General features: G+C 42.9%; 3 protein-coding genes across 4 annotated transcripts in view; 2 read left to right on the top strand and 1 right to left on the bottom strand.

Moving 5' to 3' along the window:
* LOC149459790 (patatin-like phospholipase domain-containing protein 2) overlaps window positions 1-12,488 on the top strand; it is a 40,179-nt gene extending 27,691 nt beyond the window's left edge. Inside the window, exons 6-9 of the mRNA XM_089680801.1 lie at window positions 2,419-2,622; window positions 4,509-4,641; window positions 5,580-5,681; window positions 9,240-12,488. Coding sequence (XP_089536927.1) covers window positions 2,419-2,622; window positions 4,509-4,641; window positions 5,580-5,681; window positions 9,240-9,513 — 713 coding nt within the window. The 3' untranslated portion in view covers window positions 9,514-12,488. The remainder of the gene's footprint in view (window positions 1-2,418; window positions 2,623-4,508; window positions 4,642-5,579; window positions 5,682-9,239) is intronic.
* Window positions 12,489-20,412: 7,924 nt separating this feature from the next.
* Window positions 20,413-26,096, bottom strand: LOC149459789 (uncharacterized). Of its 2 annotated transcripts, none has more exons than XM_089680799.1 (5): window positions 25,999-26,096; window positions 22,676-22,736; window positions 22,190-22,326; window positions 21,969-22,029; window positions 20,413-21,690 (listed from the first exon to the last, which is right to left on the bottom strand). In XM_089680799.1, the coding sequence occupies exons 1-5, from the start codon at window positions 26,064-26,066 to the stop codon at window positions 21,658-21,660; spliced, it is 360 nt and encodes a 119-aa protein (XP_089536925.1). In that variant the 5' UTR covers window positions 26,067-26,096; the 3' UTR covers window positions 20,413-21,657. The 2 variants fall into 2 exon arrangements, with proteins under 2 accessions (XP_089536925.1, XP_089536926.1); XM_089680800.1 differs by lacking the exon at window positions 25,999-26,096 and adding an exon at window positions 23,588-23,799.
* The window catches only part of SAMM50 (SAMM50 sorting and assembly machinery component), a 30,116-nt gene continuing 28,686 nt past the window's right edge, over window positions 25,809-27,238 (top strand). Inside the window, exon 1 of the mRNA XM_089680795.1 lies at window positions 25,809-25,965. Coding sequence (XP_089536921.1) covers window positions 25,945-25,965 — 21 coding nt within the window. The 5' untranslated portion in view covers window positions 25,809-25,944. The remainder of the gene's footprint in view (window positions 25,966-27,238) is intronic.

Raw genomic sequence — 27,238 nt, 5'->3', positions numbered from 1 at the left:
CTTCTCCATCTACACCTCCTCCCTTGGCCAACTCATACACTCTCACGGCTTCAACTACCACCTCTATGCCGACGACACACAAATCTATCTCTCAACCCCCCACCTCACCCCCTCGGTCTCCGCCCGAATCACACACCTACTGAGTGACATATCAGACTGGATGTCGCTCCACTTCCTTAAATTGAACCTCTCCAAAACCGAGTTTCTTGTCTTCCCCCCAGCCCGGACACCACCCCCCATTGACTTCTCTATCACATCCAACAACGCTACCATTAAACCCGCCCCGCAGGCCAGAGTACTTGGTGTCATTCTGGACTCCAACCTATCCTTCCAGCCCCAAGTCCAATCTTTAACAAACTCGTGCAGACTCCACCTCCGCAACATCGCCAAAATACGCATGTTCCTAACCCCAGAAACCACTAAACAGCTCATCCACTCCCTCATCATATCACGACTCGACTACTGCAACTCCCTCCTCACTGGCCTGCCTCGCCGCTGGCTATCCCCGCTTCAGTCGATCCTGAATACGGCTGCCAGACTCATTCACCTTTCCAACCGCTCAATCTCCGCCACCCCCCTCTGCCAATCCCTCCACTGGCTTCCGATTGCGCAACGGATCAAATTTAAAATCCTAACACTGACGTACAAAGCTGTCCACCATACTGCCCCGTACTACATCACTGACCTAATATCCAAGTACCGCCCAGCACTTGGATACCTCCTTCTCTCTAGTTCCCTGGTCTCCTCTTCCCGTGCCCGCCTCCAGGACTTCTCCAGGGTGTCGCCCATCCTCTGGAACTCCCTGCCCCAAACAATCAGATTATCACCTACTCTCCTCTCCTTTAGGCGCACCCTGAAAACCCATCTCTTCAGGGAAGCATACACCACCCCCTCCTAACCTGCTGACCTCCTCCACTCTTCCTACCACTCCATCCCCCACAGCTATCTCCTCCTGTACCACTATCCCCTCCCTCCTAGATTGTAAGCTCGAAAGAGCAGGGCCCTCGATCCCCTCATGTTTTGCATTGTATTGGTATTGTTCTGTCACATGTTCTGTCCCCCTTTGTAATGTACAGCGCTGAGCGAACCATTGGTGCTTTATAAATACTGTATAATAATAATAATATAGCGCCAACAGTTTGCTCAATGCTTTACAATATAATGGGAGAGAATACTGCAACAATACAGATCAATACAAGAGGGTTAGGAGGGCCCTGCTCCTTGGAGCTTACAATCTAGGAGGGAGGGGCTAGTGGTACAAAAGGTAGTAACTGTGGGGGGTGGACTGGTAGGAGGAGTAGAAGATTCCATTATTAGTTGAGGGCAGGATAGGCTTCCCGGAAGAGATAGGTTTTCAGTGATCGCCTAAAAGTGAGTAGAGTAGGTGATATTCTGATAAATTGGGGTAGAGAGTTCCAGAGGATGGGGGAAGCTCTGGAGACTAGCACGGGAGGAGGAGACAAGGGAGCTAGAGAGCAGGAGGTCGTGCGAGGAGCGGAGAGTACGGTTTGGGTGATATTTAGAGACAAGATTGGTGATGTAATTTGGGGCAGAGTTATAAATGGCTTTATATGTTATTGTTAATGTTTTGAATTTTATCCGTTGGGCAATGGGAAGCCAGTGGATGGATTGGCAGAGAGGGGTGGCAGATACAGAACGGTTAGTAAGGTGGATGAGTCTGACAGCAGCATTCATGATAGACTGAAGAGGGGGATAGCCTGCGATGAGGTAGGCCAATGAGGAGGGAGTTACAATAGTCAAGGCGAGAGATAACCAGGGAGTGAATAAGTTGCTAAGTAGTTTCCGAGGTTAAGAATGGGCGTATCTTGAAGATGTAAATATGATATACATTCCTATCTATTTACTAATGCTAGCAGCATAAGGATTGAAAATGGTCAACATCAATTAAGAGAATGACATTCCACTTTTTCATCAGAACTTTGACTACTTTTAGAACAAGTACTTTCCCTTGATTGATCACGTATTTCTGTGACTTTTTAACTTATTAGGGCCCTCTAACCTATTTTTGTGTATAGCCACATACAGCTGTTGCAGTACATACAAATTATGGTGGCTAGAAGTTATTAAATGGCATCATTCCTCCTCTTTTGTTGTGATTTTCTTTTTCTGTCGTTAATTACCCTCTATTGTGTGCAAGTCAAGGGCTCTAGTTCTCAATAACGGAGAAACAAAAAATACGTTTTTAGTTTTCTGAATGAATAAGATAGAACCAGACTGGTTTCTTTGATCAAGTTCTCCCCTTTTTTTGTAAGCCAGACATTAAATTATTTAAACTTATATATAGTAACCGTCTCCAATAATATTGAGAAAATCTTTTAGAAAAAAACATTTGCATTTAACCAGTTTGACATTTTCAACCAGTTTTTGACCAAATGCTTCCTATATTTTTCTTCTTAGATCTCCTAAATGCGCCATTGCCCACAGCATATCTGTCTTTAGGGGAGGAGAAGCCTATTGCCTGCAGCAGTCCGGAATGCATTATGTCCCCTAATGTAAAGGAAGTACAAGAAAAGGAAGTAGAAAAGAAGCCTCTTGTGAAGCAGGAGAGCTGGCATCTGGATAGAAGAATAATGGAAAAACTACCACCTAGACTCTGCAAAGGTAGTTACAATGAGAGTGTTGTCTGTATCGTATGTTGATGTGCCTAGGATCAGCTTTGAATGGGTGATGAGGCCCATTTTCAGGGTAAGAAAACAAGTCAAGATAATTACAGGAACTCCTACGTAGTATCAGCTGATATGCAGTTGCTTTTAAATTTTTTGATGTGAGAGGAAGCGGCACATTTCACTTGTGTTCAGCTGCTACAGAAGAATGGCTCAGTGACAGTATATGTATTTTTCAAAACAATTACATAATTGGGCTGAGAAGACACATGTCCAAGTTCATGCAAAGAACAATAAGAACAAATATCTTGTATTCTCTAAACCCACTTGATCCAAAAGAAGGAAGACCCCTTATAAAGATTGTTTTAATAGGGGAAAATAATTATTTCCTGATCCCCAAAGAAAATGGGACACTTCTCAATTAACATTCAACCGTGTTATTCCTTAATAGCTGGTTGTATATTCTGCATTTACAAACACATCCCTTTGCTTAGAAAAAAAAATCTACTTCCAGAGTTGGCTAGAACTAGATATCAAGACTATTCAATATTCTAACAGCTCTTACTGCAAAGAACCATTTTTTTGTGCATGAAGGTTAAACTTTTTTTCCTCCCAGATGGGAAGCGTACCACCTTGTATTTGCACTGACTTATGAACAGCGTTGCACTATATTTAACCATAGACCAATTATGTATCTGTACATGGTGACTATAACCTCCCTTATAGCCCAGCTTCAGGAATTAAAAAAAAAAAAAAAAAAAAATCCACCCTTACAGTGCCCCCACACACATACTACTTGTGTTGTCTAGGGGGTTCAAGTGTAAACTACTATTTGCTTTACATCCTTGGTCTGGTGCTCTCCTCTTCTGCCCAAAGCTCTGGTCTTTTGGTGGGGACTTTGTGTCTTCTCTTCTGCCCAAAGCTTTGGTCTTTTGGTGCAGACTGTGTCTCCTCTTCTGCCCAAAGCTTTGGTCTTTTGGTGAAGACTTTGTGTCTCCTTTTCTGTCCAAAGCTCTGGCCTTTTGGTGGAGCCTTTGTGTCATCACCTACAACACAGGGACATTCAGAAGGACATCCACAATGTGTTATACATTGAAGAGGCTGGAGTGCAAGCCGGTCGCAGGTTACAAAGTAGTCTGTTGGGGAACAGATGCAGCACAGAAAGGACCCTTCTGGAGCAAGGAATAAGGTAAGTATTTACCCCATATTCATGCACTCCTAGTCATAACGAGCATTTAACCATTGCTGTATGGGGAGGAGAGGGGGGTACTGCAAGGCTGGATTTTTAAAACGCCTGGAGTTGAGCTTTTAATCATCTTTTCTCAAGGCAAATTTTTAGTTCAGTTTGTCCTTCCTCCTAGCCAAGGTCCACCATGCCCTTATTAGTTCAGTTGCACTCTTTCCAGTTCCACAGTATCCTTTGGTGCTGGTGCCCAAAATTGAACTGTAGATAAGATGAGGTCCTACTAATGCTTTGTATTGGGACTAAATTGATGCAATCAAAAGGCACAGAAGATGAATATTTTCTTTTAAAGGTGACATCCTATGTTGAATGATCTGCATATTTGGTGTGTTGAGGTGTATTTTGCCATTCAGTCTGCTCAAGTGAGGTCCTTCCAAAAACGCAATGGGGTTGATTTACTAAAACTTTGAGAGTGAAAAATCTAGGGCAACTCTGCATAGAAACCAATCAGTTTCCATGTTTTATTGTCAAAGCTTAATTGAACAAGCTGAGGTTAGAAGCTGATTGGCTACCATGCACAACTGCACCAGATTTTGCACTCTCACGTTTTAGTAAATGACTCCCAATGTATCTCATGCACATGTCAATGAATGTATTCTGGTATAACTGAGCCCTAAACATATTGCCAATATTTGTTTCAGCATTACAGGAAGCCTGTAAAGAGAAAGGAGGACTCTACAGCCAGATCACTGGTCTCCTGCCCATAAGAGTGGCCTCTTATGTGGCTCTGCCATGCACTCTGCCAGTGGAATCTGCTTATTCTCTAGCTCTAAGGTAAGGACGTGGTACATGGATTGTGTTTTTGTTCAGCTGAGAGCCTTATATGTAATAAAACCCAAATTGTATACTTCCACGTTGGCCCCTTTTTGGCCATTTTTCAAGTTTTATTTGTAGGTGTCCAATTCAATAAATATACCCATTGGTGTGTCATTTTTCCTGTATTTAAGTAGGTTTTCATATAGTTTTGAAGTTAATCTTTACGCAAATATATACATTTAATGTGGTTACGTATTCATAGACCTTAATATGTCTTTATATGGACTTTCTGTTATTTCCTGCAGTGTAGGACTTGGACAAAGGGAGAAAGCGCCATCGAAAGGGTTTCATTGTGCTCTGCTGCAGTGCTCAGTACTTTCAATATAACCTGCTAGCTGCTGTGAAGGCCTGAGGCCTAAAGGTGTTCTGAACACCCCCTGCTAGATGGCATAGGTCTTGATCCATATAGCTACAAATCCTTTGGGACATATAATGGTTTCCATGTATGTATTCCAATTATTTATTTAGCTACTTGCCCAGAGTTCAGATTTACAGTTTAGAATGTAGTCTAGACTTTAGTTTTCCAAAGAGTGTGTGTATGTGGGGGGGGGGTTAGAACTTCCCTTAGGATTTTTCTGTTCCTTGTCGGGAAAGGAAGTGAGGGCAAATATACCTAGTGGGCTCACGCACAGCATTAACCTGTTTCTGACCCTTCCCCCACTGTAACCAGTTATACACTTTTTAAGGCCATTCTTGATTAATGTATGGTTCTAAATGTTCTCCTAGTATAGCTAAATTTTGAAATCCTTAGAGTTTGCAAAGAACTTAAATTCTCAGGAAAAAACAAATACTTATTTCCTGTTTTCAGTTGATGTATATTACTGTTGGGCCCTTGTCTAAGTGGTTTAGTTTTTTATTGTTTGGGTATTTTAATGTTTTGTGTTTTCTGTATTCAGATTAGTAGATTGGTTCCCTGATATCCCAGATGACGTCCGCTGGATGCGCTCGGTAGCTGGTGCTGTGTATCATCATGCAAGGAAAAGGTTGCTCCCACCAAGGTAAATGAGACAATTTCCTAAAATGAAGCTGATTTGTATTCACTTTCAGGAGAATGTTTTTGTTGGGGAAGGTGTGTTTTTTTTTTGTGTGTATATATTTTTTTTTTTTTTTAAGTTTTCACAATTTTTTTTCTCTTAGCTTTGGGGTTTACACATAGACTTTCTTCACTGCTGGTTCTGCTAGTACTGTTCTGTTTGGAGTTGCAGTAGAGGCGTAATTAAAACCTTCATGGCCCCGGTGCAAGAAACCATGTATGGCCCTGACCCCCAGCCTATGCCCTTCCCTTTGAGCCCAGGGCTCTTTACTCCAATCAGAGTATTTTGGTCCCGCAGCGGATTCTTTTCATATGCTCTGCAGCGGGCTCCCCCCATGGTGGCATGTGTGCCAGCACCCGGTGGCCAGTGCAACCTTTGCAACCCTGGTAGCTCCACCAGTGGTGTCAGTAGGACTGTAAATCGTGTCAGTCATTCTTCTGTTTTTAAAGTTTTGTAGGATTCAACGTTGGGGTGCGGAGGGTGCTTTCGTGAAATATAAAACCTCTGATGTTTCATCTTTGAGACAGAGAAAGGAGATTGAGGACACAGCCCTCAATCTCTATCTCTGTAGCTTCAGCTGTGCAGAATGAATGGACAGGAATAGCTCTGTACCTTTTCCCATTCATTCTCTGTAAAGATCACTCACTGTGTCCATTCAGAAAAAGAAGGGGCCGGTAAATTGCTTATTAACCGGCCCCTTGCCCCACTTTCCATCCTGAAAGCATCCCTTGCAGCAGCAGGTGGTAGAGGGAGGGGGGAAGCCAGCAGTGCCGCAGTGGAGTGGGGGACCAGGGGAGCACACAGTGGATGCAGGAAACAAGTAACCTGGATAAAGTGCTGGTGCAAGAATTTTTGCCTACATAGGTGAATGTGCATTTTGCTCCTCCCCACCATCATCCTGTGAAACCCACCACACCTTAACACACCTCCTGTATTCGAGTACCCCCGCCCTTGATGAAGGAGCACAGGGGGAACCTTCAATCGGGGGGAAGGGGGGGTCGGGGGAGTGTTAAATGTAGTAGCAGATTTAAATATATATAAAGTGCAGCCCATATAACAAATCCACCAATTGGGTATAGTGTCAAAGGTATATGTGCAAATTAGTGCAACCAATAAAGTAATGCATGAACAAATAAATATAGCAAACAGGTAAATAATTAAACCAACAAATAATGTCCTTCCGATATGAATCTGTGTATCATTGATGCTGGAGAGCACAATCGTGTCCAATTCCACACAGTGCTAAAGATCCAGTGAATGTTCTGCCACCACTATGCACTCACCAGAATGCTACTTGTGCAGTAGCCAAAGGTCAATACATTCAACTCTCCAATGTTCACTGGATAGGTGACCTCCAAGGAGAAATACTCACCACATGAAGCCAGGAATAATCCACTATTCCGTTTGTGTCAGGCAAATTCCACACTATGGTCTATGATGCAGACAACTGGGAGTGTAGATCTCATCTTTAGTTCTTTGATGCTATCCATCTTTAACCTCTTCCCACCTCTCTGTGAAAATAGTAGGTATCCTGGATATCCTAGTGGTCCACTGGCTGGAATTCTACCAGAGTCTCGGACCTCGCCCATGCTCTGCTTGCAGACAGACGGGGATATTTTTCTTGCAGCCAGGCATGTTCCCAGAGACACCACTCTCCTTCATGGCCCGCTGCACCTTTGGCACATAACACCTCACAGTAGGGAAGGGACCGGTGGTGGTGGCGGGTGATACTGCTACCTTCTTTGCTCTCTGAGTGCCGGCACTTGTGTTGCCTGCTGTGCTCCGTGTTTTGGGGGAGAAGGCTCGGGCAGGAGGGGGCTGCAGTAGCAGCAGCTCATGGAAGGCACACCAGATTTAAATACACTAACAAACTGAAGCCAGAATCCAGCTAATACATTATCAGCAGCTACAGCAAACAGTTTTTTTTTTTTTTTTTTTCTCCTTTTGGGATAAAGGTTTTACATAAATAAAAGCCGATCATTGTAAGCACCCCTGTCAGTGGAAGATAGTTTGTCATATCCCTTTAACTGCTACATCTGCAGGAGAGCTAGTTCTGTTGAAAAATAAACACTTACTGGCCAGATCACCAAAAGAAATAAAGTCTAAAAAAGAAAACAAATGCAGCCATCACATCCAAGAAGGGTACCTGGGCATTGTGACAGAAGAGGGGGGGGGGGGGGGGCAGTATAACAAAGGGGGGGGGGGTGTTGGGGTAGTGTGACAGGAGGTGGCCAGTATGAGATCAGGATGCCTGGACCCACTATATACTCTTTCAGGGGCTGGGCACTGTGTATTCTTTTAGACTCAGGAATCTGCTGTGGCAGAGATTGAACAGCCTCGGGGCAAAGAGCAATTCTCTTGCCTTACCTGGCAGCAGAAACTGCCTGCAGTCAAGAAGCAGGAGCTGGAGTTAGGGGATGGGGGGGTGGAAGTGGAAGGTGGAGCTGGTAGCTACTGAGGACTGCTTGTCTCTTGTTAACATTGTGGATTGTGGCTGCCTGAAATGCCTAGCACCAGGCTGGATAGGAGGGGTGACATATAGATTTCCTTCATTTTCTGTCTGGCTCCTGCAGGGCTTTCAGTGGCTGCAGGAGCCAGGAGGAAAATGGAGAGGATTGGTTCTTCTATATGCAGCCAGTCATATGCAGGTGTAGACAAATGTGACAAGGGAGCCGCAAGGGCCGCCTGTAGCATGGGACTGGGTCACAATTGTGAACCCTGTGACCCCTATAGTTACGCCTCTGAGTTGCAGTGTATGGGAACTGCCGACCTGGTTCTGTACCACTACAGGGAATGACCACTGCTGAACTCCCGGTGGATATAGAAGGCAGAAATTAATGCAGATCTGTATTCATTAACCTGAATATTGGCAGTCTAAGTATCTGAATTTGACTTGCAGTTCCTGTATAGCAGAGCTTAGATTTGGAGATAGGAGTAGCCAATTCATTATACTGTAATGTTTAAAAGCCAACTAGCAGCATGTTGATAAGAGTGATGGAGAGGAGCTTATTAGTCTGCTGCTAATTTACATTTCACAGACTGGGGGAAAAATAGAAGACCTGCAAGTGTTTCCTAAATTTAAACTGTGCCTTAAAAAAAAAAATTAAACCATTTGTGAGCAGGCAGGCCTTTTCTATTGCAGAAGAGACATGTCTTTTCTACAATAGAAGCTGTTTATCTGCCTGTTACAAATTTCTTTTCAGCATGGAGCGTGTGTACGCAGCTTAGTGCACATTCTCGGCATGCTAGAGTGCTGGCAGATGCACATTAGTTAAACCATATTGGCTGACCAAGATGGCTGAAGAAGCCAAAACCAGAAGACCATGCATTGGTGGGTGTGTGAATGTCACATTGCTGGAGGGAAGGGATGAGCATTGCAGACTTTGTTCTCCAAGCAAAAGCAAGGCTGTGCTGTATGGCAATGCTGTGAAAACTGTTTCTGTATACACATTTTATCTGTATTTAGAGGGTCTTGTTTTTATAAATGTATAAGTAAACAATTTTTTTTTCCTTTCCCATTAGGCCGCCAGTTCGCAGCACCTTAAGAAAGTGCCTGAGCCTTCCATCTCCACTCCTGCATGCCTCCACCTATCTGTCTCCCAATAACTACTCTTCCATGGACCTGGAAGGCTGGGTGTTTGACTTTTCCTCCCCTTTGAACTCAAATGCTCTGAATTCTGATTTACACACAAGGAAACTTGCTCTCCCCTCTTTTGACCCTGATGACTCTGGAATGGAATTATCCATCTCAGGAGATGACATGGACTCCTATTCCTCTTCAGAAGTGAATTTCTAGTTTACTGGGACTGTGTAATAAGTTTCTATTGGTGCTGAATTCTCAGGATATGTAAGCAATTTCACACTTATTGCTGTGCTGCATCATCAGAACTATTTTACAGCAGCCTGTAAGCTACACAGCACTACTAAATCACTTGCTAGAACTAGCACTTGGAAAATGTGCATCACTAAAGGCCGAGTCTTAAATAAGAACTCCACACAAATCAATTTTATGGGAGAAATTTAATTGGGGAATTTATATGGTCTAATATTTACTCTGGGAGCTACACTGTTAAGTTCCTACATAGGGATTGTCTCAAAAAAAACGAAAAAAACAAAAATCACTCACTTGAGTCTGAGATCGGCTCGTAGGATTGATGTAGAACAGCAATGTCACATAATGAACTGTTCATTGATCAGTCCTTATAGTGGAGTCCCAGAGAGAAGCCTAACTCTAAATCCTTATTACCCTAGTACTGCCCCTACCCCAATTTAATTTATTAATTGTGGATGGAGTTCTCCTTGAGTCATCTTCTGATCTGCCTGTGCTGTGGAAATTTTTTGACAATGACTTTTGTCTGCAGCTGCTACCACTTGGACAGGTCATATCCTTTGCTATGAGATTTGGTGTCTAAAGAACATGTTTGAACCTGTTCTAGTCTTTCAAGCCTTTCCAATTCAATGGGCGTGTTTTTTCATTTTTCAGTATGAGACCATTTCATCATTTCTAACCTTTTTGTTTATATACATCCTAAACACAAAATTTCATAAATGGTGTACACTTTCTTGGGATCAAAATGGCACCCAGTACACTGTTTAGTCTTATTTGGTATGAATCCACTTTGTCACTTCTCATCCAAAGAGATGCTATGTGTATACTGTATAAGGTGAAGTTTTAATAGTTAAACTTTGGTGATTAAATAAGATATTTTAAGTTAAGCCAAGGATGTAGCACTTTTGAGGTACAAAACAAATGTTTGTGTACAGCCAGTAAGATGACAATGGTACTTCTGCTGTGTTCTTTAAGGCCCACTCCAACCAGATTGTAGGTGTAGTTTGCTTGGCTGCTTGTGAATGAAATCCTACAACCACTACTGAATCTCAGGTATTTCCCAGTTCTGTCCAACTACTGAAGGTACTACAAAGCCAATTGACAAGTCATATAACGCTGATAGAGCTTTCACCACAGAACGAGGTCCAAATATCCAAAAGCTTCAGCACACCTCTTCCAGCCTTTTAGACCTGAATTGATTCAGGGTGAAATGATAGATGGTGCCGCCATTGAATAGCACAGGACCCCTTCTTTAGCCAACAATGAGTGACAATCACTGAGCCCTTGTGAGAAGGAAGGGGACAGAATGTTGTGGGGAATTCTCACCTCTGGCTTCTAGTGGCAGGATTCAGCCTGTCGATGTCTGCCCAAATTGACATTACCCATTCTGTCTGGAGTCTGTTTTTCCATGTCTCCCGATTCTTAAACTTCTAATCCCTGGCAAGCACGGGTTCAGCTAACTTTAGCGCTCCAGCTGCTGCAAAGCATTGTGGGATACTGCCCAGTTCTGCTGAAATGCTGATTTTGATTTCTGTCGGGGGAATGGAGACTAGATTTTTATCTGTTTACATTTCTAAAACCAAAAACTGCAGAAATATAATGGAACGTAATTTTAATAAAGAAAGCCATAGAAAAATGACACAAAGCAAGAGTTATGCAAAGGCGAGCAAAAAATGAAGCTATTGTACCTACCAGCTAAATTACTTTACTTTAAAAGATAAAAGCTGGTAGTTTGCTGTGTGTGTAAGTGGGTGTGTGTGTATGTATGTATGTATGTATATAATTGATTGACGTGTCTGTAAAATGGCTATAAGAAGCCCTGAGCTACTATTGAAGGAGAAGGGGATATCCTAAATATTGCACCTTATTATTCTCCCAAACTGCCCTGGATACAGGAAAGGGAGAAGCAGATTGTTGTGATTGATGATCTATTCCAGATAAGTCAGGTTTGGCCGTTTCCACTGTGTGGCAGTGAACCATTCTTATTTAGTAATTACAAAAAAAAGAATCCATTTGAAAAAGCGAGGTGCTGGTTTTTTATTTCCTAAAATGTAAAAATGTAAATGATTAATCTCTATCCCTTCTGTAGACTGCTTCCTGTCTACATGTGATTTTTCTCTCGATTTTATATCTATTCATAATATTTTAAAGTGTATAAATATACAAAAGATTACATTTATATTGGGGCATCATTTTGGCTCTATTGGGCTGCAAAAAGAATCACTTTGTGGGTTTTTTCTGACTCCTGAAGGCACTGCCGTCTCCAAATTGCCGGCTGGGCTGCCATCTCTACACCTCACTATTGACTTGCACGAATTCTTTTTGCCTTCTGATCCAAGTGCTGGTGAAGTAGGGCCTTGGCATGTTTTGCATCTCCCAGGGCCTGTAGGTGTCCCTTATGTTTTAGATTTTTGCTCTTGCCAATATTCTGTTCCGTATTTTTGCTCTGTAGACACACGGCTACACTTTAGGGACCTTTGTTTTTACTGTGCAGTATTCAATCTTCCGTTAATTACAAGAATCTGCTGTAACTGGTGCTGTACTCTTAACGTAGTGCCCATATCACCCTAACTTGGGCAGCCGTTTTGTAGGCTAAGCAGATTTTAAGAATTGTGCGGTCTGACAGCTAACATTTGTTTGCTTGTGACTGGCTTACATGATGGATATCTGCTGGCATACAATATGGCTTCCTGTTCCGTGTACCTCAGATATCTGTATAATTATAACGAGATATATTGCAGAAAACCTCATTGGGTCTGTGTAAAGAAGAAAAAAATAATAATGTTGGCAAAATAATATTTTAACTATGCACAGCTGCTGGTTTAAAACAGTGGTCAGTTTTCCTGGGCCTTTGTTTGGTTTACGTTTTGTATCAATTGTCTTGGACAAATGGGGGTATGATCAATTGCCCTTGAGGACTATAAATAAATAAATTAAAACATTTTCTGTCTGTTCTTCTTCTTTTTTTTTTTTTTGATAAGTGACAGTTTGAAAGTGTAAAGATGAAATCTAGACATTTATAATATACAACATTAATGTGCTTATGTAAATTCTATATCTAGAACTACCTAAATATGTCGGTCTTCCTATAATTTGCACAACAGTAATCCCATGGGGAGTGGGAGTGGATGAACCTGTTCCCAATCTGTTGCATTGTAAAAGACTGTCTGCTCGTCACCATGAGACCTTATAATGGTGGCCATACACTAGATTTATTTTATTTATTTATTACAGGTACTTATATAGCGCCGTCAATTTACGCAGCGCTTTACATATATATTGTACATTCACACCCGTCCCTAACCCTCAAGGTGCATTCAATCTAAGGTCCTTAACTTACATTCATTCATACTAGGGCCAATTTAGACAGGAACCAATTAACCAACAAGCATGTCTTTGGAGTGTGGGAGGAAACCGGAGTACCCAAAGTAAACCCGCACAGGGAGAACATGCAAACTCCAGGCAGGTGATGTCGTAGTTGGGATTCGAATCAATGACCCTAGTACTGCCAGGCGGGAGTGCTAACCATTTAGCCACTGTGCTGCCCTGATTTAAAAAAAAATAAATAAATAAATAGTTTTTCGTATAGTTAACAAGCACAAAAAGAATTGTTTTTTTTACATTTCTGAAGGCCCAAAAAAAAAGCAAAAACAGGTTGGAAAACTTCTGCCAATTGATAAGTTGAAAGGTTATTGTGGTCCCCCACCCCTTAAAAATCAAACTGTTCGTACTGTGCAAATGAAAAACTGATTAATTTATGTCCATTGAAAGATTTATCATTCAAAATTCGGTCATTACATGATGGTAATATACTTTGCTCTTACGAACAAATGTTCATTATTCAAAAATGAGTCTGAACAATTTTTTGGACTAGTATATGGCCAGCATAAGTGGTTTATTTCTGTCTAATCGGCAGACTAGAGCTGGAATGATGACCAAGCTTGGTTGCAGTCAGAAAAAGTAGTGATTTGTTACATATGGTCTAAGATGGGGGTGAGGTGTTGGATATGGATCATCTACTAATAGAAATTAAGTTCTTAGTGGAGCCAAATGGCTTGGGATTGGTGGCTCTTCACAAAATGGGTATCCTCAAAAAAAAAGTCTATATACAGTTGCACTAGAAAGAGCACCAAACAAGTGATCCAAAAGTCCCAAAAATGATTGATTTGCTCAGTAAATGATAAGATTGCAAAAGTCAACATGTTTCAGGAGCCCATAGCACAGGGGGAAGGGGTAATTGTCCCGGAGTGAAGCGTTTACCTGCAATTTTTGTATTTGATGACATGGTCAGTTCAAAACTGAACTCCAGGCAGATATAATGGCTTTCACATGGTCTTTGGTGGTGCTTGCAGAGTGTTCGCATTCACTTGGATGGGTTGTGCGCAGCAGGTGCTATGCCCACTGAAAGCAACGGGGTATAATTCCTGTGTAAAACCCTGGCCACTGCCTCTGAGCTAAAGGGGGAGCAGTTGGGAAGTAGTAAAGACATGGCTCAACCGTGGGGTTTTACTGCCCATGAGCTGCTATTGTGAATGAGCCTTAAAAGATACAAATTACTGCAGCTCTGTATTTATTATTACATCATTCAGTGAGAAGAATTTATTAAGACTGCAGCAGCCAGAATCCGAAGCTGCTGTACATGGCAACCAATCAGCTTCTAGCTTTCATACAGTGCACCAGCTGCATACTGTGCACCAGGTGCTCAGGATTGTCAGCTCCTGTTTTGTTTGCTCCCCCCCCCCCCTTCCCATTTTATAAATGCTAGCAGTGTAGGTACCTGATTTTGACTTGGTATCATACGCTTACAGTTTAAAGTTCAATCTGTACAGCAAAGCAGAGACCGTTCAAGGGAGAAGCAACACAAGCAGCCAATCAGGTGTGCTGCACTGCAGATAGCATGCCAATAGGAGGAGAGAGCAGAGTGACAGAGGAGTGCATCAGTCTGCTGCTTCTCCTTTCACACACAGGTTGGGGAAGGAGATTTGTAAGTGAAACTGCAGCAGGTCACCTACCCCTACCAAAACAGCAAAGCTGTGTCAATCTCAGGACGGGATGGACAGTAATTTAAATCCTTTGACAGGTAATACAGCACTTATGTATGTATTCCATTTGTGTATTTTATTTTTTTAAATCAAAAGTATTAATTCTTAGTGTTTTTAAGGTATACAAAAATTAGGTACACGTAACCAAAAGAAAAACCGCAAGAAAGGAACAAATATTAAAAACAAAACAAAAAAGAATTTCCAGTCTTACCAGCCTTCTAGTGTACAAATAGAAACAAATAGCGATTTTATGCACAAAGTCATACATAAAACCCCACATAGGTAGGGCCGTAGAACCCCTCTAGCATTAAAGCAGTATAGAGCATAGATCTCCCTGTGTAGTAATCTAAGTAAATCTGGGCAGGTCATAGAGGCAGCAGGCATAATACATCATGGGAGGGTAGCTAAAACAACCTGTGTATGTCCAAATCAAGTGGGGCAAGACTTGGAGTGGCCAGCCATGCCTCCCAAAGTTTCTCAAATTTGCCTGGGCACCCACGATGTTGGTAAATTAAGCAATCATATCACAAAATGGTTCCCATATTCTGTCTCCAGTCCTCCATATTTGAGGTTCATTTGTGTATTTAAAGTGGAACTAAACCCTCCTATCTTTTGCAGAACAGGGAGCTGCCATCTTAGTCTCTGTTTGATCGGCAATTGCCATGATGCTGCACGTTATCAGTTATGACACCAGCCATTTGATGGTTCAACTGAGAGCTGACAGAAGCACTGTAGTCATTTTGACAAGTATTGTTCATGGAATGACCTGGATGTAATGGTTTTGGGAAAAAGTTAAATCAGTGAGTTTAATTCCGCTTTAAAGCCGAGCTAATCCCATTGATTTAACAGGTTCAAAAAAACATTTACATTACTGACACATCCTGGGTATGTAATTGTCATATTTGCTGGTGCTCTCAACTAAACTAGAGCCCAAGATGGCAGCTTCCTTGGCTGAAACCGATAGGAGGGTTTAATCCCGCTTTAATGGCCAGTTCACACCAGAAAGCATCACAGAAATGTTGCGCTCCATGCACATTTCCTTCACCAAATTCAAACGCACTGCCTTTGCAATCTGCATGTGGGTGCCGATGTAATATGAGGAGCGTTCAAGTCAAATTGGGACTTTTAATTTTACAGGTATAAAAAGGAATGCTAGCATGGCGTTACTACATGCAGTAGTAAATGGCAAGTGTGTCCTATTTCTAATAGGCGGTGCACATGTCACGGGCCGCTGCAGAGACTGTTAAGATGGCAGACGAGTGTTCGTACGTGTATGGAAGAGCGTGTGGTGATGACGTTTCTTGTGAACAAAGGTGTAAAACCTGTGGATATCTACAGCAGACTTCAAGTACAATATGTTGATGAGACGCTCAGCCACAGAAAGACATCTGCATGGTGTAAATGTTTTGAAGATGGCCGTCAGTGATGATCCTGGCCGTAGTGGTTCCCAGCACACAGCAGTCATTCCTGTGAACATTCAGCACGTGGAAAGCCTGATCCTGAATAATCGATTCATAACTTGTGAAATTGCACAAGAGACTAATCTTTCTTTGGAAATGGTGAACACAATGATGACGAAGTGAAGCAGGATGCCCTCGGATGGTTCAGGAGTACTGACAAATTGTCCTGTGCTATCCAGGCATTAGTTACACGCTACAATAAGTGTATAAATGTAGCAGGGGAGTATGTAGAAAAATAAATGCAGTTTGCACTCCTTTAAATTAGTTATTTTATTATATAAACTCAAAGTCCCAGTTTTGATTTAAACACCCTTCTTACTAATGGCACTCCGAATGCAGAAGGCTTGCAGGCACCAAATCACATGGCACTTCAGTACTATGCAATCTGATGCAGTACTTTTTTTTAAAAGTAGCACAAGTGCTACTCTTTGCGTGGTCTGGTGTGTTTTACAGCCCATTCAAATGAATGAGCTGTCAAAATGCACCACACGGAAATGTGTGGGTTTGAACCTGCGTGTGCCAGTGTGAACTGGTCCAAACTCTATAGTCAAACTATAAGGCTACGTTCACACTTGCAAGAAAATCTAATGCTGACACTAACACAAACCAACATGCATGTAGTGTTTAAGTATAACTAAAGGCAAAACTTTTTTTTACCTTTGGACATGGTGGAGAGGGATTAGAACACCTGTCAGGTTTTATTGCTGTCTGTGCTCTCGTGAAAGAGATTTACCCTCTCTATTTATCCTGTTTACCATTATCATTAAAAGTGAAAGTAACAAAAAATCCCAAATTTTAGATTGTCCCCAGGAAAGTAATAGAGGGGAAATATTCCAATGGGGACTCTTGTTCAGGTGATTTGGGGGTCCCCAAGAGATTCCTTAATTTGCAGGGAGCTTGTCTCCCTTCCTGTTTTGGCTATGGGACAGGAAATGAAGGGAAATCTCTGCAATGGGACACAGATGGCGAAACATAATCTGGCAGGGGTTATAACCCACCCTTACGCTATGCAAAATAAAAAAAAAGTTTTGCCTACAGTTCTACTTTAAGGGGGATTTGTTTTCTTTATACTTCACTGACATTTGAAAAATGCTTGTCAAACGGGCTGTAAACGCTACAAAAGCATTGACTTAAATGGAAGGAGTTGACAAACTTCCATTCCTCCCAGACTCGATGTCTAGCTTCATTTTGAAGCTAAGCAAATGTAACCTGTTTTTCAAATGAGAACAGCTCTGTCCGTGGTCCATATTGTCCATTGTAGCCTGCTTTGCTAAGCATTCGGGGAGCCACAAAAACATGCCCTAAATGACTATTTCTAATGCCAATGTGAACAGGCTCTATAAATAGACCTTTAAAGTGGCACTAAAGCTTTTTTTTTTTTAATAACAAACATGTCTATACTTACCTGCTCTGTGCATTGATTTTTCACAGAACAGCCCTGATCCTCTTCTTTTCGGGTTCCCATCAGTGATCCTGGCTCCTCCCCCTTGAGCATTGTTCCCAGGGAAAGTCATTCACCCTGGGGGCACCGCTGCATGCTCATCTACAAGCCACTGCTCTATTAGTCCATAAGATACACAGAGCTGTGGCTCAGCCCCGCCCCCTTTTCTCTCCTCATTGACACTTTGGCTGTGATTGACAGCAGTGGGAGCCAATGAGCTCTTGCTGCGGTCTCAGCCAATGAGGAGGAAGAGTCCCCAGACAGCAGAGGCTGTCGAGAATGTCACTGGATCGGAGGGGGCTCAGATAAGGATTGGGGGGCCTGGGGGGGGGCGCTGCACATGGAAGGTTTTTACCTTCATGCATAGAACACATGAAGGTAAAAACCTTGAGACTTTAGAACCACTTTAAAGTAGAATTGCAGGCAAATTTTTTTGGGAGGGTTATAACCCCTGTCATATTTTTCTTTGCCATCTGTGTCGCATTGGGGAGAATTCCCTTCCTTTCCTATAACCAAACATGACGTGAGAGGAAATCCCTGCAAAGTAAGGGAATTCCTTGGGGACCCCCAGATCACCAGGACTAGTGTACCCACTGGAAGATTTCCCCTCTATTACTTTCCAGGGGATAACCTAGAAATTTTTCATTTACTTTCACTTTCAATGATAACGGTAAACAGGACAAATAGAGAGGGTGAATCTCCCTAATGGGGGCACAGATAGGAATGAAACAGATTTCTAACCCCTCTCCACTCTATTCAAAACTAAAAAAAAGTTTTGCCTTTAGTTATGCTTTAATTGTTCTGCGTTAAATGTACCAAGTATACATAACTTCCAACTGTCCCTGATTTGGAACAAAGTCCCTCTGCCCCTTTCCACCTCATTTGTCCTTCATTTAAGTCTGACTCTTAGAGTTGTATAGAAAATGCACTATTTATCTTTCAAAAATTGTTTCCCAGGCTAAACCTTTCATCCAATTTCTAAATTGCTGCATTTGTAAATTTCAAAAGCCAATATAAAGGAATAATAGTGGTAAAAAAAAAAAACACTTGTGGGTTTTTTTGTATACCGTATTTTTTGCTCCATAAGACGCACCTAGGTTTTAGAGGCGAAAAACAAGAAAAAAAAATATTCTGAACCAATGGACTGCAGACACAGTACAGGGGATGACCAGAGACTGCGGACACAGTACAGGGGATGACCAGAGACTGCGGACACAGTGCAGGATATGACCAGAGACTGCGGACACAGTACAGGGGATGACCAGAGACTGCGGACACAGTACAGGGGATGACCAGAGACTACGGACACAGTGCAGTAGATGACCAGAGACTGCGGACACAGTGCAGGAGATGACCAGAGACTGCGGACACAGTGCAGGAGATGACCAGAGACTGCGGACACAGTGCAGGAGATGACCAGAGACTGCGGACACAGTGCAGGGGATGACCAGAGACTGCGGACACAGTGCAGGGGATGACCAGAGACTGCGGACATAGTACAGGAGATGGTCAGAGACTGCGGACATAGTACAGGAGATGGTCAGAGACTGCAGACACAGTGCAGGGGATGACCAGAGACTGCGGACATAGTACAGCGGATGACCAGAGACTGCGGACACAGTGCAGGGGATGACCAGAGACTGCAGACACAGTACAGGAGATGACCAGAGACTGCGGACCCAGTGCAGGAGATGGTCAGAGACTGCGGACACAGTGCAGGGGATGACCAGAGACTGCGGACACAGTGCAGGGGATGACCAGAGACTGCGGACACAGTGCAGGGGATGACCAGAGACTGCAGAGAGTGCAGGGGATGACCAGAGACTGCAGACAGTGCAGGGGATGACCAGAGACTGCAGACAGTGCAGGGAATGACCAGAGACTGCAGACAGTGCAGGGAATGACCAGAGACTGCTGACCTTTGGGAAGGGAGGGGGAGCGGGTACCTGAATTTGACAGGTACCCGCTCCCACTTCCGCGGAGTTGTCCTTCCCTCTTCTTCCCGGGCCGGCTTCTGTGACAGCCGGGTGCCCACTGTGCATGCGCGAGAAGTGCTGCTCTTTGTGAATGGCCCGGCGCCGGATCATTCACAAAGCGCAGCACATGCGCAGTGGGCACCCGGCTGTCACAGAAGCCAGCGCGGGAAGACTGTGCAGCGCTAGAGCGAGGAACAGGTAAGGCCCTGCAGGAGACAACAGCTGAGCGGCCGGCCCGGTATTCTGACATGGTGGCCGCAAAAATACCGGACCGGCCGCTTTATATTCGCTCCATAAGACGCACTGACATTTTCCCCCCTTTTTTGGGGGGAAAAAAGTGCGTCTTATGGAGCGAAAAATACGGTAATTTTCCTTTAACGGGGTGTGTTCTATGACTACACACTTTTGCTAATAGGTGTCCCTCGTTCCCATCTCAGAAAGTTGGGAGGTATGCTATAGTGCTCGGTATCAGTGCCTACAAAAAAACTGTAATTACTCTTTACAATTAACCTGTATACAAGATAAATTACAACGTCAAGAATTGTGTGTGAGTGGTCTCTCCCCGACTGCGTACCCTGGGCCCTGCCTACAAGTGCAGAGGTCCCACCACGTGCAGTGCAGTTCTGTTATATATAATACCTCTAATGTGACTGTTACTTGATGTAATACTAGATCAGTGAAGATTAAGGTCTCCTTTAAACGGCTGGTTGTCTGCATTCTGCAGATTCTAGTGGCAGATTCTTGCCAGTGGAATGACTTGGTCATTTGAATAGCATTGGCCTGTCAGCCTCTATAAACTAAAGACAGGCTGACAGTGGCTGGCGCTATTCACATATAGCTGCACACCACAAGTTTTGGAGGAGAGCTGGTCATCTATGTTTGACATGTGAAATAACCAAACTATCCTGTTTTTTTTTCTCACACCTCCATTCTAATAAATGATCAAATTTATATATAACCATTTATTAGAATATTATACATTTTTTCTTGAACAGGGTACATAAGCTTGGTGGTTTCTAGCAAACTTCTCTGTAGAACCGAAATAAAAATATGTCTACACTCAAATCCAAATAGCTTTACACATACTGTATGCATAAACCATCAGGTGCATCAACCCTCTGCAAACTACTATACACATTTATACATTTCTTGCAAACTTTGCATAAAAAGAGGGATTTTTGGTTCACATGCATTGCAATACATGTTTAAACTGGCCAACTGCATCAAAGTACTTCCTCTCTGGCCAGTCCCTTTCTACTTTATGGCAACTGGCTGGGTGCCCCACTGCTGGGGTCTGGCACATGGCTGGCTGCCCCACTGCAAGGCATATGGATGGGTACCCTGTCGATTTGATTGTCAGAGAGATACAAAACTTGATACTTCAAGTCCCTCAAGACAGCAGTACCCCAAAGCTGTAATACCATGAGTTATCTGGGCACTGGGGTCATTTGACAGTGTCGGAACCCTGACATCAGAGTGTCTTGTTATAACCAAGTAGCTTGCCCGGTCCCCAGAATTTGTTCTGTATATCAACTGCCTCCTAAGTCTTTCCAAGGCACTGGTTACCTGGCTAAAGTCCCCTAGTCCCCTTGAAGCTGCAGCAAAAGCATCTGGAACATGGCAAGGTGCATATGGTACTCGACCTCCCCCCAGAAGATTGCTACTTCCTGGGCTGTTATGTCAAATGAACAACAATTTTATCTGGGTTGTGACAAAGTACATATGGTTCTCGACACCCCCTGAATTCACAATCAGCGGAGTTACATTAATAGAATGTGTTGTTGCCATTTGGGCCAGATGTGTTGGTTTACATATTTGGATTGCAGAGCTTGGTGGTTTCTCTGTAGAACAGGGTACAATATGCTTGGTGGTCTCTATCAAAAGTCTCTGTGGAGCAGGGTAACAAGCTTGGCAGTTGCTATCAAAAGTCTCTGTGGAGCAGGGTAGCAGGCTTGGCGGTTGCAATCAAAAGTCTTTGTGGAGCAGGGTACCAAGCTTGGCGGTTTCTATCAAAAAAATATCTGCGAAGCAGGGTAATAAGCTTGGTAGTTTCTATCAAAATTATCTGCGAAGCAGGGTAACAAGCTTGGTGGTTTCTATAAAAAATCTCTACAGAGAAGGGTAACAAGCTTGGTGGTTTCTATCAAAAGTCTCTGCATAACAGGGTACGAAACTTGAATGCTCCTATGAAGCTAAGGAATAAAGGCATCTGCAGGGAAGTGTACCTGCAAAATATAAAAAAAAAAAGTGTAAATTATGGTTATCACAGTGCATGCTGGCATGTGTTTTTAAGTTGCACTGCAATGCATTTTTTGCATTTTGTTAACCATTTTTCTTTTTTGTAAGACAGCATTAGTGTGAACTGGAAACAGTAGGAAACAAGGCTATTTTTCTTGTGCTTGCATTTAGACTGTGTTGGGCAACACTGCTTGTGTGGAAAACCCATATTGGGTGATAAAGTATTGTGAAAAAATCAATTCTAGTTCTGTTAGATTACTCTTACCTTCATATACGCAAAGTCCCGTCTTGCCTGAGTATAATTCCAGTTGGCAACCTCCAAGATTCTGAAAGATAAATAGGTAACACATATAAGCATAATGAACAGACAACTAAAACCGGAATAGGATGTTCAGACCAGCCAGAACCATCCATTTACAGCTGATGTGATTCTGAACCCCATAGAAAAGAAATAGAATAGAAAGAGAAGTAGTAATGAAATCATACTTTTTGGCCCAATCCTCCTTAAGTCCAGATCCCATTGAGAACTTTTTGACGTAGGCGGCAGCAGTTTTATTCGGTCCGTGCAAGTCATAATATCCTCTGGTGTTGTAGAAGAAGTCCTCCGGAATCTTGTTTCCCATCTGCAAAACATCAAAATGAAATACAATAAAAAAAAACTGAACAACAAGCTATTGTGGACAGAAGAAAGCTTAGGGGTCTTTTTATAACATAGAGCAGTTGTCGCTATCTGCTCTCTATTATACTCCATAGGGCTATGCACACCGTGGCCCACATTTTACAGCTAAATCACAATGTGGGGGTCACAATGTGTACTCTGTGGTAGGTCACAGAGCTGCTCTGTGATTGGAGGAGAGCTGGTCATGTGTGTTTAACAGGTGAAATAACCAAGCTGTCCCCCAGCTTTTTTTCTCATAACCCCATGGCTGCACTTTATAAATGCCCCTCTTAGTTATAAACTGATAGTCTTACCTTCATCTTTTTAAAGATGTCTACAGCATCCTGCCATTGCCACTTCATGTCTGAAAGGCACCTGAAAAGGAAAGTGTTGGTGAGATTAGTAGTAGACAATAGAATGACAGGGCATGCTTATATATAAGGTTGATACACAAAACTCAACATTTAATTTCCAAGCAGCGTGTATATATAGCCGGAACGATGGTAAACACAGAATTTCTCTGACTTCCTGGGTCAACTCCATTTTGTTGGAGATCCAGTGAATCGAGTATCTCGATGGTAAAGGGTAATAATAATGCTTTTCTAAACAGCCTAGACTTCATACAGAAGAGCAGGAAAGGACTAACTCTGCTCTGAGCAGGAGACAATTCCACAAAGGAAAAAGTACAATAAAGGTTTTGTACCACCAGGAAGAACTAGGCTGATAGAAAAGGCAAATAATGTTGTCAAAGGGCTTGTGTAGATGGACTTTGGGCTTGTGCCTATGGCATTAGTCTGATATTAGTTTAAGAGGTTTCAGAAATTATTCTAAATTCATTGAAAGTTGTACATGACCTGCAGTTGGCCTCCATCTGACCTGCATGTGATCTGCTTCATATGGCTTTTGCATTTCTATAGACTTGTCTGTGAATGCAAAACCCACTTGAAGTGAACAAAAGTCCCTCAACATAAAATGCAAACTTGGAGATCAATAGAGTACTTTTGAAGTATAATAAAAATGAAATGTAATAGCTTCCTCTATCCATCCTGCTGCTTCCTACTGAATGCAGTTGTGTTTGTCCAAAAATTTTCAAAGAATGTCGGGCGGGAGGGTGGAGACAGGGCCACACATTGAGCAAATTTCAGCTGGTTCCTGATGAAAATTGGCTAGTGTATGGCCAGCTTTAGTCACAAAAAAACAATAAAGAACTAGAAGCCCAGACTTACTTTTCCACCCACTGAGGACGCATGTGGGTTGCGCTTGCAAATTGAAAGACCATTACGTTTTTGTTTGGTGGAAAGATGGTCTGTCCCTCATGCCTGTAAAAGCACTGTGGAGGAATTTGGCCTTTTTGATATCAGGTTCTTAAAATCATTCAGAGACTGATCCCAGTCCCAGTTGTTTTCCCGAAGACACCTCTAAAGAAATATAGAGGTTAGGACGGGTTGCAGAAGACATAATTTCTATTTTGATGAAACAAAAAAAAATATATATATACAAAATTTGTGTATATATATATATATATCTATATATAGATATATATATACACAGTATATATAAGTTAAACTCTAACGTACAAGTCCAACATAAAATTAGTCCCCTTTCACAGTCATATGAGATTGTATGTGCTGCAAGATTGTCTCTCCATACATTCTCACCACATAACAAAGCTGATCAAGGATTCCAATTCATATGTGAATCTATAATTGTGTGAACTTCTCTTCTTCTTTTAAAGTAATATTCTCTCCTCATGCAAAAAATATATCCAAAAAACACATATAGTGCATTATTTCATTAATTCGCAATTGAAATTATGTATTAAACAAACTCACATAAAAAGTGCAACTATTGTGCCAACTTACAGTATCTACGACGTGACAACTATCCAATATCTGTCATCCTTACTCTTACCTTCCAAAACAAATTTTCTTGCTTCTACATAAATAAAGGGGGACCGTGTGGGCGCTGCAGGATTTCAATCCATGGCGGCGTATTGTGTTACCAATAGTTTGTTTGGTATCTGTGGTCCCAACATCCTTGAGATCATTCACAAGCTCCTCCTGTGTAGTTCTGGGCTGATCTCTCACTTTTCTCCTGATCATCCTTACCCCATGAGGCGAAACCTTGCATGGAGCTCCAGACCGAGGGAGATTGATGGTTATTTTGTATTTCTTCCATTTGTGAATAATCGCTCCAACAGTTGTCTCCTTCTCACCAAGCTTCTTACTGATGGTCTTATAGCCCATTCCAACCTTGCGCAGGCCTGCAATCTTGTCCCTGATGTCCTTTGACAGCTCCTGCGTCTTGCCCATGATGGAATGGGCATTTAAATGGAAGAAAGAGATTCTGTGGACAGGTGTCTTTTATACACATAACTAGTTGTCGTTAGGAGCTCCTTCTTAAATTGACAGGAAGGGGAGGTCAGGCCTGGTACGGTATACATCTGTTATCACAGTACAATGTTATAGATGGAGGGGAGGTCAGGCCACCAGTATAACATTGTACTACTATAGCTCCCGGCTGTCCCTGATTTGGAGCAAAGTCCCTGTCCCTCTTTCCTCCTCATTTCGGTCTGATCTGTCCCTATTTCCTCCTCATTTATCCCTTTCGGTTTGATCTGTCCCTCTGTCCTCCTCATTTATCCCTTTCGGTCTGATCTGTCCCTCTTTCCTCCTCATTTCGGTCTGATCTGTCCCTCTTTCCTCCTCATTTAGGTCTGATCTGTCCCTCTTTCCTCCTCATTTATCCCTCATTTCGGTCTGATCTGTCCCTCTTCCCTCATTTCGGTCTGATCTGTCCCTCTTCCCTCATTTCGGTCTGATCTGTCCCTCTTCCCTCATTTCGGTCTGATCTGTCCCTCTTTCCTCCTCATTTATCCCTCATTTCGGTCTGATCTGTCCCTCTTTCCTCCTTATTTATCCCTCATTTTGGTCTGATCTGTCCCTCTTTCCTTCTCATTTATACCTCATTTCGGTCTGATCTGTCCCTCTTCCCTCATTTATCCCTCATTTTGGTCTGATCTATATACTTGTATAAAAATGAACTATAGATCTTTCAGAAAGTGTTTCACATCTCTAAACCGTTCAGTTTCTAAATTTCTGCATTTCTAAATGTAAAAAACCAGTATGAATAAAAAGCTCTTGCGGGTGTAACGAATCATTTTTGGTAGACTTCTCCTTTAAGGGGCGTGGCAGGGGTGTTTTCATAGTTCTCTATCGGTGTCCCCGTTCCTGGCGCACACAGTTGGAGGGTATGGGTACAGTGCCGTCTCCTCTCATGCAGTGTGGCTGATTACTGCTAGCATACTATCATTACTATCGCTCTATCACACCTCCCCAACATTACACGCGGCTCTCTACTCTGCGCTCTCAGCCTATCACATGGCCTGAGCCAGCCTTGGTGACACCCCATTGGCCTCCTCCATCCTGCTCTCTCCAGCTGACACCCAATGAAAGCATCTAGTGGGCGGAGACTGCTGGGGTGTCATGGCAGCCTCCAGGTCCCGGTGACAGGGTTGTGTCCGGCTGCTGTGTGGAGGTGACAGGGTCAGAGCGGGGACCGGCGCCGGGGACACACAGGAGACATGGGGACGGTGCACGCCCGGGTGAGGAGCAGGTTGTGGAGGGAGGTGACCTACCTTGGGGATGGACATGGCAGGCCGGTGTGGTGAAGGCCCGGAATGGATGACACCCCCGGCCGGGACATGGAGAGCTGGCTGTTGAAGTGTTCACAGAACAGGGACTCCCCTGTATGGGAGGAATGCAATTGTTGTACACATAGGGGGCGCTGTGTAATGTATTCATAGAAGGGTCATGTCATCCTCCACACTCAGGTGATGTCTGTGGTGGACTGAAAGGCCTCATATGAGACTCCAGAACCTTCCACAGGATGAATGAGGGCACCACCTGCCTGGAGTTTGCATGTTCTCCCTGTGCCTGCGTGGGTTTCCTCCAGGTACTTTAGTTTTCTCCCAGAGACATGCTGGTAGGCTAATTGGCTCCTGTCTAAATTGGCCCTAGTATGTATGAATGTACATTAGGGACCTTAGATTGGACACCCCTTGAGGGTTAGGGACTGATGTGAATGTACAATATATATGTAAAATGACGGCTCTATATAAATACCTGTAATAATAATAACAGGAAGTGAGAAGAAATCTCTCCAAACTTTCTTTTTGCTTCTCTGCATATAATAATATTCCATCTAATGTACAATTCCACTCCAATCATTGTCCTTCTCACTGAGGGCTTGTTCACAGCGCAATAGGCGGGCGAGTTCCACCGCTTCATGGAAGTGCTGGAGCTCCGCCTCCTCAGTGACCCGGGATTCGGCCATAGAGGGGGCAGTGTAGGTATTTGAAGGCACTACCAGGTGACTACCTGCTAGCAGATTTTGTTCTTTCCTTTTAACCACTTGAGCTCCTGAGGATTTACCCCCCTTAATGACCAGGCCTCTTTTTGCTACTCGGCGCTGCACTAATTCAACTGATAATTGCGCGGTCATGCAATGCTGCACCCAAACGAAATTTACGTCCTTTTTTTCACACAAATAGAGCTTTCTTTCGGTGGTATTTGATCACCTGTGCGCTTTTTATTTTTCACGCTATAAACAAAAAAAATGCCCAAAATTTTGAAGAAAAACAATATTTTTTACTTTCAGCTATAAAAAATATATAATAAACTCAAAGTTGGTTATAAATTTAAGCCAAAATGTATTCTGCTACATGTTTTTGGTAAAAAAAAATCTCAATGAGTGTATATTGATTGCTTTGTGTGAAAGTTATAGCGTCTACAAACTATGGTATAGATACTGCAATTTACGCCATTTTTCTGCTATACAGCGCTGCGCTAGTTTAACGGACAATTGCGCGGTCATGC

Source organism: Staurois parvus, unplaced genomic scaffold, assembly GCF_062004578.1.
Source record: "Staurois parvus isolate SC_StPar_1 unplaced genomic scaffold, SC_StPar_1.0 ptg000249l, whole genome shotgun sequence".
In the NCBI taxonomy this organism is placed as follows: domain Eukaryota; kingdom Metazoa; phylum Chordata; class Amphibia; order Anura; family Ranidae; genus Staurois; species Staurois parvus.
Note: the sequence above shows the minus strand (reverse complement) of the source record. Positions and strands in the feature narration are given on the sequence as shown.

Coding starts and splice junctions, on each gene's coding strand:
- LOC149459789 (XM_089680799.1), bottom strand. CDS start 26,066: ATGTCCCGGCCGGGGGTGTCATCCATTCCGGGCCTTCACCACACCGGC. Junction 22,737..25,998: donor CTGCCATGTCCATCCCCAAG/GTAGGTCACCTC, acceptor TTTCCTTTTCAG/GTGCCTTTCAGACATGAAGT. Junction 22,030..22,189: donor AAGGAGGATTGGGCCAAAAA/GTATGATTTCAT, acceptor TTTATCTTTCAG/AATCTTGGAGGTTGCCAACT.